The sequence below is a fragment of the Sinocyclocheilus anshuiensis genome, unplaced genomic scaffold (assembly GCF_001515605.1).
Source record: "Sinocyclocheilus anshuiensis isolate Anshui unplaced genomic scaffold, SAMN03320099.WGS_v1.1 scaffold2233, whole genome shotgun sequence".
NCBI lineage: Eukaryota > Metazoa > Chordata > Actinopteri > Cypriniformes > Cyprinidae > Sinocyclocheilus > Sinocyclocheilus anshuiensis.
Window position 1 is genome coordinate 234,112 of NW_015551120.1, and position 11,540 is coordinate 245,651.

At 37.4% G+C, this 11,540-nt stretch overlaps 1 protein-coding gene across 1 annotated transcript in view; it reads left to right on the forward strand.

Annotated features, from left to right (window-relative positions):
- The window catches only part of LOC107663075 (tensin-like), a 95,503-nt gene that overhangs the window by 79,307 nt on the left and 4,656 nt on the right, over positions 1-11,540 (forward strand). Inside the window, exons 17-23 of the mRNA XM_016453227.1 lie at positions 5,433-6,962; positions 8,152-8,229; positions 9,052-9,239; positions 9,430-9,505; positions 10,316-10,399; positions 10,681-10,707; positions 11,136-11,283. Coding sequence (XP_016308713.1) covers positions 5,433-6,962; positions 8,152-8,229; positions 9,052-9,239; positions 9,430-9,505; positions 10,316-10,399; positions 10,681-10,707; positions 11,136-11,283 — 2,131 coding nt within the window. The remainder of the gene's footprint in view (positions 1-5,432; positions 6,963-8,151; positions 8,230-9,051; positions 9,240-9,429; positions 9,506-10,315; positions 10,400-10,680; positions 10,708-11,135; positions 11,284-11,540) is intronic.

An 11,540-nucleotide genomic window follows, 5' to 3' on the forward strand; every position in this document is an offset into this window, starting at 1 on the left:
CCACTTCTTATATATATATATATATATATATATATAAGATATGAACAAAATGTATGGAGGTGCATGATCATCTAATCCTGCCAATAACAACACAAGATACATATACCTGGAAGAGAAGAGAAGGCTGCTTACCTCACTCTAGTGATCATTTTTCATGTGACATGTCATTTGGATCTAAATTAAAAAGCAAAATAAATTGGAATGTTATCAGACCCTAAACAGAACATATGATCTGACAGAGAAATTGAGACACAAAGCAAAGACAGATCTTTTCAAATGCAGGCTCTGTGATCATAGTCCAGCAAAGAAAAGAGCAGACACCAAAAAAACATGGCTTTTAAAAGGAAGAAAGAGTCTGTGAGACTGCTGAAGTTAAAGGACACTTTGTACTTCTTGGTTTAAATCTCAAACCTCTTTCTACACATTTCCATTTGTGTGTTTCAGTTAAAGCGTGTGTGGTGTCTGTGTGTTTGTATTCCTATGACAGAGACAGAGGGGTGCTCTGGGACAGTATAGCCACCAGGGCTTGTTTACAGCTCAGGCTCCCATATATGGCTGCTGCACAGCTTCATGGCATTTTTGGAATGACTGAGAGGGAAGTGTGTGTAACAGAGAGAGAGACAGAGAGGTGACTGTGACACTTGGTCAGAGTGACTCACAAAAGAGAGCAACTCAGATTAATGAACTAGATATCTGTCACTGTCAATGGTGAGCAGTGCTATATACACTTCTTGGAATCAGAACTGAATTTGAATTAGATTTTCCATTGGGCTTGAAAGTAGGTAAGTCTTAAAGAGGAAGTTGCCTCATTCAAAGTAATCTACTCATTCTCAAAGCATGTACTGTATCTGTGCGAGTTCAATTACTAGGTGTGATTTTTATGTTCTGCTACTGTGTATATTTATTGTGGATTTTAAAAGATAATTTTGTCAGATTTGTCTGCAAAAAGTTCAGGGTATTTGTAAATCTAGAAGTGAGTTCTGAACTAAACAGTACTGGCTGAAATTACCATCAATAATTTCTGAATCTCATTTGATACTGTGTTACAATTTGGACATTTAGAAAATTCAGCTCTTCATCTATTTGTTGGATCTGTTCTTGAATCTAAGACTAAATTCTCTGTAATCTAAAAACGGCTTTTACATGTGTTCAGTTCCTCTAGTTTAAATATGCTAGCTTTTATTAAAACCTAAGACAAAGATTAAAAAAGATTACTGTACAGTACAGTACCTTCTTAGTGGAAGATATTTTATATGTTGTTTGTGCTCCTTAAAGCACTTTAGCCAGTGTGATTACATATTTAAAGGGTCTTGTCACAGGTACAGTAAAATTTTGACAATCACCTGTGATATGTTTTGAGATACTTTTTTTGTCCCACCTCTTTTCTGAGATAATGATTTTTAGTGACGTTTTTTTGTTTTTCTGTAGGCCTTTTCTATTATTTTTTAAAGCTAAGCAAGTATGTTTTTACAGTGCATTACTGTCATGTTAACTTTTATAAATTCAAAAATCTGAGGTCACATTGAATAGACAACACAGAAAGTTTCACAATTTTGAAGCATTTAAAGCAAAGAAATGTTATGAGGTAAATCAATGTCAATAAAGATAAATATCAATAATAAATATTTAAGAATTTATTTACTAGATCAGTATTTCTCTGTCACTTAACAAATGTAAGCAAATGTCCTTTGCAAAAGACATATTTGCTTCCACTGAAGGACACAAGATGCTATATTGGAATATTCTCTAATCATGCTAAGATAGCATGGACATTATCTTATTCATGCAAGTTTGAGTGCATACTGTAAATGCAAATAATTCTGAAATTCATATAGTTTTATGTGTTTTTCAAGTACTTTTTGGACCCCAACTGGACGCTGTTTGGGGCTGGGGCTTTAGCTCCTCTGTATCACAACATTCTTAAAAATCTGCTATTAAGTCAGCTGTCAGCACCTGTAAAATCTGTAATTATCATAAGCAGAGCTAGGGGTGGGCCAGAGGGGTGCTGGACCCAGCAGAAAATTTGACTGCAATTCCCTGTGTGTGCGTGCGTGCGTGCGTGCGTGCGTGTGTGTGTGTGTGTGTGTGTGTGTGTGTGTGTGATGATAGGATATTATGCTGAATGTGAACGAGCTGTGCTGTTTTACTGAGCAGCAGTTGGATCGCTATGTGACTTCATGTTGAATATAGCCCACCCCCACCCCATCTGTTTTAACTCTTACAGTAACTTGTCTCTTGGGCTTTCTCATGTCATTGCCATTTCTGTCAGCTTACCATTTCATTTCTGTAAATTGTCATAATACACTCACCCCTCATGTATGTCTGTCTGTCTGTCTGTCAGTTAGCCATTCTGTATTTCTGCCTAGCTGTCTACATGTCTACACTCTAAAAAATGCTGGGTTGTTTCAACCCAACTTTGGGTCAAATATGGACTAACCCAACTTTTGGGTTAAAAATTTAATGTAAAAATTTAACCCAGCGGTTGGGTTAGTCCATATTTGACCCAAAGTTGGGTTGAAACAACCCAGCATTTATACTTCCCACCTCATATTCTTTTTTCAACCTCTCCCTGCTTTTTTGTTTTGTTTTGTTTTTTACTCTTTGTCCTTCTGTTATTTATTAGAATATACTTATCTTTCACTCTCTTTTTATAAATGTTGCCAGTATAACATGATCGTGGTATGTTGAACTGCAGTGGCCCTCTGCCTCTTCTCTCTCTTGACCAACACTTTGGCATTATTTACCCATGATATCATTCCCTTGGCCCTAACCTAATGCCATGGCTGTTGCTAGACAGACTTAGTAAAACTTGGTCATCATCATGGCAAGCAGGTTTGTGCATATTTTCTGAACCCCAAACAACAATCATTCATTAGTTACACAATACTACTTAGGTTTAAGTTACATATATTAACATGTCATTTTCCAGTTCATAGCATACTCTTCTTTACCAAGGCAGTGGCTGGGAGAACACACTGATGATTGGGCAATTGTGGAATTTTAAATAAAGTATAAATATAAATAAATGTTATAGTTGCTATTTCATTTGCCTTGGCTCAAACCTGCAACCTTGTTTCTAGTCTATTAGCCCATTAGACCTCCACTATCAATGATTTATAATTAATATAACCTAATTTTAAAGTAAAATCATAAATAAATACATTTTATTTAAATTAAATATACAATTAATTATTGTAACATGTAGTTGATGGAAGAAGAAATTGTGGGTCTAATCACAGTGAATTTTACAAAAACACAAGACTCAATACAATACAAAAACAAGAGTATGGTTGAAGGTGTACAGTACAGTAGTGCAAAATTTTCATTTATGAGTCCGACATAGCTATATTTAATAAATTATCTAGAAAACAGCTATGATTGGGTCGGTGAGGTGGAGCTGAGAATCATTGGCATAGTCAATGAGATTTTATATTTGTGGCAGATAGAATCCAGAGGGAACAAACCATGTAAAGAGAGAACAATAGAGGCCCTAAGATGGTTCCCTAGGGAACACCACATGTGATAGTCACAGATGATGAGAAAAAATTATCCATATTAATAGAAAATGTCCTCTATAATCTATACCAGTCAGAGAGCTAGAGACTGAAAACCTGTCTACATCATTCCAGTCGTTGGGATGGATTTCAAAAGACTATAAATCAACATAGAACTGCCAGCTAGACAGCAAAGGAAATCAGTAATTACTGCCATCATCACTTTAGTTAATTTAAGGCGGACTTTAAAATTATTCTTACAATTTAATTAGTAACAGTTTTAATATTGGTTTGGTAGCATATTGAGAAAAATTTAATCATGCCATTTATTCAAAAAACACATAGCAGTTACACTTTATTTTACAGTACATGTACTTACAAAGTACTTACCCAAGACAGTACTGGGTAGTATAAGGTAACTACATGGGTTAAGGTTAGGTTAGGGAGTAAGTTCAGGGTTAGTACCTATAGTTATTACCCAGTAATTGTAATTGCTATAATAAGTACATAGTATGTACACACAGAACAGGACTGTAAAATAAAGTGATACCCACATAACTTGTATAACACATACTATATAATTATATCATATTTAGCATTATGTTAGATAGGGTGACCATACGTGCCATTTTCCCAGGACGCGTCCTGGCCAGGATTTCTATATTGCCTAAATTATCTAGGGTTTGGCTTTGTTTGCGTGTGCAGACCGATCGGTGTATGACATCAAGGTACATGTAAGACATACTGCTGCTGCACAAATAGCATACATGAAATTATCCATAACAGATCTATAGTGGTGGAGGTGGGGGAGGTTAAGGATTTTGCGCTGCAAGACTTAACCAAACTATTAAAATGTTGAGCTGCGTTGCTGCAGATGGAACAGAGACAAATCTGCTTGTGTCATGTAGTGAATAATGTGAGAGCAGCAGATTGCGTTAAGGACCTATTAGCCTGCACAATCTAGAGTTTCATCACAGAACTAGATGTTCATTTTAATGACATGAGGATGAGCTCCCCTATCTCAGTTTTGTTTCTCTCAAAGATTTTTCTCTCTACAACCTTTCTGTTGCATTTAAAAACTACAGATTGTGAAAAGTTCTATACAAATAAAACTTGACTTAAAGACTTAAAGAGGCAAACCACTTTAATTAAAAAAAGAAAAGAAAAAGACTAAGACTAAGACAAAAGAAAAAAGAGCAAAATCAAATTTGTGGCTTTCATCAGTATTTATAGATGCAAAAATAAAAATATGGCTTTTAAGTTCAGTTGCTGCCTTACATTTTTAAGTGTAATCAAATAGAATTAAGTTGAAAATGGTTCAATTCATTTGATGAGTTAAAGTAATGGAAAACATATGTTGACATGACTTGATTGTCATTTTGTAGCGCGTACACACGAAACACACAAGACATTCAACCACATTTCCATTAGCCAACTGGAAATTTCATCCACTAAATCTTCACTGGAAGAGAATTAAAATTTATGTTTTACGTTATCTATGTTAAAGCAGAAGCTTTCAAACTACAAACAAAAAGAAAAAGAAAAAAAGAAAAAAAAAATTTTTTTTTAAATTGAAGGATTGAAGGACTTTTTTGAAGGACTTGAACATTTTGAAGGACTGTGTGTGAGTGAATGAATTTGAGTGAGAGAAAAATCCATTATTTCATAGATTTTTTGTTAATAACTAATTAAATTTGGACTCCATTGTCAAAGCTATTGTATGACTTCAGATAAGATACTGAATGTAGAGGATGTGTTGTACGTACCATTTTAAGAATATTGCACAATAAAGAATGTATAGGTTAAATGGCATTTCATAAGGGTGAGCAAATGATAGCATAAGTTTCAATTTTGAGTAAACTGGAATAGAGAAAACTTTATAAGTTATAATATAGAGTTATTCTATAATATTCCTAATATTTATAACCTCTTTTTCAGATTTTACTCATTCTCAAGGTCCAGTAGACTGCAGCCTTTACTTCCGGGTTCAGAAGAAAGACTCTCTTGAGGGAATTGTGTCTGCCAATGGTGCTTATTCAACTGACCGTGCTCCTCCTGTAGTTGAACATGCACTTCCTCTTCCGGTTGCCAACCATCCACTACCAGCTGCAGACCACGCCCTTTCTGTCAGCAGTGACTCAGGAAACTCTACTGCTTCTGTTAAGACAGACCGCACAGATGATGCTCAACAGTCTCTGTCATCCTCAGGGCCTGTGAGCCAAGCTCCCCCTGAGACTGCAATTAGCCCTTGTGAGAACCGAGAGTTGGAACAGCTTCTGAGTGGGTCAGAGGGACCACCACTTCTCCCTCATCAGAATTTCCTCTCTTTTGCCAACACAAGCCCAGGGGTTGGAGTGCAGCACCTTGTGCCTGCCCAGGTCCACGTTAACGGACAAGCAGGTGCTGAGCAAGAAACTGACATTATTGAGTACGAGTTACCAGAAAGCCAGGTGGGAGATAACAGTGCAGGCAGTCTTGGCACATTCTCCTCTTTTGAGGGTCAAAATACACCAGCTGACAGCAAACCAGTCTCTGAGTCCACTGTAGTAGAAGTAGACAGGCAACGTGGGAATTTCCTAGAGCGGAGGCCTAAAAGGGAGATGCCTGTGCACCAACTTCGAGGGTCATCATCAGCACATGGACTGATAGAGTACAGTGGGCAGAACGAAGGAATGTATCGCTCGCAGTCATATGGTGGCCTGATGCTGGATGGAGGACTTCGGTACTTGCCTCAAGCTCCTGAACGTAACACCAGCAGCCGAGATGCAGTGCAACGAGGGCTCAGTGCTTGGCATCAATATGGTCTTGTGGATGACCCCTTCTTTGGCTCAGATGGTGCCCTTCCGAACTTCCCAACTCGTGGAGGTGGATCAAAGCAGGATGTAGAACAGTCTATAGATGCACTAAGCATGCTCATGCTTGATTTGGAGCCTTCACATACACCATTTCCCAAATCTCAGAGTGCTCCCGCAGGTGAGAACATCTCAGCTTTCCAACCACCCTTTGCCCAGACACTAGTCAGACCTTCCTACCAGGCTGACCAGGCCATCTATAGTGTTACTGGTGGCCCACCTCTCTCTTCCTCTGCCAGTTTTGGACAGTCCTCACAAAGATCCTCACCTGCTTACCCAATGACTCCACTATCTGAGCATCATCAGAGGGGTTACCAGTCCCCTCAGGCCCTTTCACCTATCTATCAGCAAGATCCCTACAGTATCCGTGGAGGTTCAGTCACAACACCATCCCCAACTTTATCCCTCCCATCTCCAATCAAGCCCCAGTATGTCTACCCAGGAAGTAGAGAGGTGTCTTACTCTCCAGACCTTCAGGGTACATTCCCAGGCCCTCAAAAAAGCTACAGCACATCGTCATCCCCACTCCCCTCAGTTACCATTGTAAAAGAACCTGAGCCAAAGTCTGAGGAGGAGATGCTAAACCTTGAGGGACTTGTCGCCCACCGTGTGGCAGGTGAGGAAGAAGGAAATTGTGGTCTGAGTGCATGGCTTTTGCTGCATATATAAGATGACTGAAACTGAAAAAGTGTCCACTAAAATCTGTAAAAAATCTATAGATTATGTGATGCATTTTTTTGGTTTTGCCTTTGTATTTTTTGAGAAAACTATAAAAAATTGACAAAAAAATTATAAGCTGAAGCTGGCATGGATTTATTATGGTTCATTATTAAAGTGTGTAAGTGACAGCTTAATGGATAATCAGGATATGACTCTACCCAGCCTCATTTTGATGTCATTAGAGCGTGCAGTTTAGTTTAGCCTGTTTCTGGCTTCATTTATCAGTCTCATACAAAGTGCAGCATCTAATATTAAGCCATATTTGACAAAAAAAAAAAAGAAAGAAAAGACAATACACCAAGCCCTGGTAACCTAATGGAGCCATAGTAATGGGAACAAGTTTGCTCATATCTTGATTTAGTCCTGTAGACCAAACATACACATTAGAAAAAGTCCCTGCAAATATGTCCCACTGCATAGATAAACAATGAAGACATGTTCTAATACTGAACTATAATTTTGACCTAAACACTAAAGATTGATGAAAGAAGATTGCAAAGGTGTCATCATATCTCATGTTGATATAGAGTATTCTTGGCAGACACTCACACTGTCCGCTGTGTAGGAGTGAATAGCTGCAGAGATGTAAGTCACCATTGGCCAGAATAGACCTTACCACACTGTGCTTTAGCTACCATGCATTCTCTGGCTTGAACAGCAGATTATTGATATTACAGGAAAATACATAGGAGCACCACTCTCTGGCAGTGAATGGAATTGCTCAAACAGGATTTCTATCAAACATATTCTAATGAGACTGTTGTGTCTCTAGTGCTTAGTAGACCACTATATCATTCTGGGTATTTGATTATTTACTCACATATGGAAAGTCATGTACAATTATACAAACATATTCTTGTAAACAGTACAGTTTGTAATGTAGCACTGTATTTTAAAGAAATATGTTGAGACCCAGAAAGTAGCATTCATATTCACCCTTCCTTCATTCTTCTTGTTTTTCCCCCCATTTCTGTCTATCTCTGCTGTGGTATATGGATCACCCCTCACACCACTGATTCCCAACCTGCACCTTTATACTCCTCCTCTTCTTCTGCTTCAACCCATTCCATTATTCCTCAACCCAGAGTACAACGCCCGCATCCGGGGCATCTCCAAGAGCATGTCCTTCCAGCCCGAACATCATCGTTCCTATTCCTTCTCTGGTTTGTCCCCTCTCACACCTCCACTTCTCCACTTCCTCCACTCCTTTCTGTTCTCTTTCTACATCTCTGTCATCTTATTTTGCCTGTTTCTTTGGGGTTTCTTTATATGCAATTGTTAAAGGGAAAATCGCTGAATGTATGCAGGAAAATATAGTGAACCCTTAAGTGTAAAACATTTTGTTATAATTATTATTAGGAGTCAGAGTCATTATTTTGTTTATTGGGTCATTATTATTGGGATCCCAGTACAAAGTCATCAAGAATATCACATTTTGGTGTATACTTCTAAACCATACTGTATGTCACAGATTATTTCAATTTTATAGCACTGGAATCCTTAGGTCATGCTGAACACAAATTTTTATATGATTTCACGACCGTCTAGAAATCTTTCACCATATTGGATTTTGGCAAGAACTTTTGTTACCTATTTTTCTTGGTCGTTTGCACTGAACTGAATAAAAATTATGTAGGAAGAGTCTCAATATCAATAATTATCACAAACATGTTCAAGTTTAAATTCAACATGGATTTTAATAATTTTCCTTTTAATTTAATGACTATAACTTTTGAATGCAAACAAAATGTACACATACTGTATGTAAGACCTGAATCTGAGGAGGTTTCAGTCATCAAAAACATACTGTAGCCACTAGAGGCCAATGAATGATGCAGGGCCTCACCTATTTTAGTAAAACAGCTATAATTCTTGATATAATCCTTAATCTAATGACACTTAAGATATTTGGCTGAAAAGTTAAAATTGTACCCTTCTGACACATGAACTTCATTTGCTTTAAGAACTTTTTCCATGTTCTTTAGGAACACATTCGCGTACAGTAACCCCAGATGAAGCCATGCCAACTATGCGCCGACGAACCACCAGTGAAAGCCAGTACCTCAGCAGCCAAAATGACAGTGCAGCCCACAGGGTGTGCTCTCCATTGAAACCTGTATCTCCAGACTTTGCCAACACAATTGCAATGAACCCAGGTGGACAACCCAAGGAGGTATATAATAACGGATAAATTGTGGAGATAGATGTTTCACTTTATCATTTCATTTAACATTGTAATGTTTTAAATAAGTTATTGTAAAGTGTTTTTACTTCTCTTAGTTGTATTACTGTATATGGCATGTATTGGGTATTGTTATACATTACACTTTAATATTTTGTTATCCTATATGTTTCCCTTTCAGAAAACTGTGCATAGCTACAGGGAGGCCTTTGAGGAGATGGAATCAGCTCCTTTTAATCCTACCCACAGTAGTGCTGGTGAGACACATCCCCTGATCTCTACCTTTCCTGTATCACACAAAACCTTGCCACAGACCCCCTATTTTAACCTGTGCAAGTTTAGCCTCCCTGCAGAAAGAGTGTTCACTGTTCAGTCGTAATTTCAATCATAACGATTCAAATCATTGCTATGTTAATATACAACAAAAATACATATTATGACATATACAGTTACAATTCTGTCATGACATTAGGTAAGAAAAGTAAAGCTAAATCAAATGAATTTGCATTGAATGCAGAACTTGCACAAGAGGGTCTGGCTGCAGCCTGCACTTGCAGTCTCAGACACTTGCGCTTCCACTAGTGACGTCACTTGCAGTCTTTTATATTTTTTATTTTGTTCTATTTATTGAACTTGCATAGAATGTTTACAAAGAACTATTATATGCTGTGACAGGACAGGCTGCAGGTGAAAAATTATTTTGTGGCAAACTTAGGCTGAACTCATAATGCTTTAATGCCTTTACCCTGACTTGATTGATTGATTGGTTGATTGATTGATTGATCAGCATGTTTAGAGATGTGAGGAGCATTCCATAGTCTGTGACAGTACATAGTAATAACTGATGTTGTAACTACCTTTCATATTAGTTAAATACTTTACATATGTATATTGTAAGTGGTTTAGCTCCTTCACACAAAGCTAGTGATTTAAGAGAAATAAGACTTAAAGTCACTTATATTTTATATTATTAGCACTTTTAAAGTTAATTTCTGTGTTTTTAAAGTGTTCTTCTTGTGGCTTTTGAACGCTTGAACCTAACAATTAAAGGATTTTTATTTAAATAGGCCATTCTGGTCAGGCCGCTCTTTCAGCCACAGGACTGAAGGCACAGAACCCTACAGAAGCTCTGGTACAACAAAGCAGTTCAGGTGAGTACCTGTGAAACCCGTTTGGTCCACTGTCCACTTACGTATATTTTTCAATTTTGTCATCATTTAATAAGTAGACTGCTTGGTTTATTAACCATTATATGGCCAGTAGTGTTCAGAAATACCCCTCTGCCCCACCCCCCTCATCCATCTACAGTGCTAATTTATGTCACTGTCCTCCTGCTGTGCATTCCCATCACATTTACACTGTTATTATTCTCTTCCCCTTTTAAAAAAACTGTCGTTGCTCCTCTTTCTCTTTTTATGCCTGCTGCTATCAGATTCTGATTCTAGTGATGATATAGAAGGTAAGAGTATTTTGAAATGACAGTGGAAACCCTTTCCATGAATGCTACACTCTCCTTCCTGCACACATTCACTCCTGTTAACTCCTGCAAACCCTCTTGTATATGTGGGTTTTATTGAAATTGCATTTTATTATTATAGTGTCAACAATATTGTGCCAAAAGGCTCTGCTCTGTAACTCTTGAAGTTTTTTGCTATTTTAAATTCAAATTTTAAAGTCATATTTTAATGTTATGTGGAATAAAATTATACTTAGATTTCCAAGGTCAGCCATATTGCCTGCCCGCCATTTTACATTTTGTTGAAAACATACAATTTTGAATTCATCCTAGAGCTTTCATTACATCATCCCAAAATTTGTGTCATATAATGTTGTGGCAGTGGCAGTGCAAAGTCATTCACAGCTCTTTTTTTTTCTTATTTCTTATAGAGCAACATGGTTTTGTGGGAAAAGGAGACAGAGGAGGAGGATTGATTTCTCCTTTGCAGTATCAATACTCTCCTGCTTTTGAAAGACCAGTTCCTCCTGCCCACAGTCTCAACCCACCTCAAACAGTTAACAATGCTAGTTCTGATAGGTAAGTGTTATCTGAACACTGTCCCTTTTTTCAAATTTAACATATATGTATTTGTCTGGGTGAATGTATATGATTAATTTTATATGATTAATTTTATATTTTATAAATTATATTAATTTTATTAATTATATATTTTATATGACGTGTTGAAATCGCGTTTGGTCTCGTACTGTATCGCGTACCTTGTCAGTGTTGTGCGCTTTGCTTGGCCATTTGTTGTGATAAACAGGAAAGTGTGTTCAAGCGCCAGCAAAACA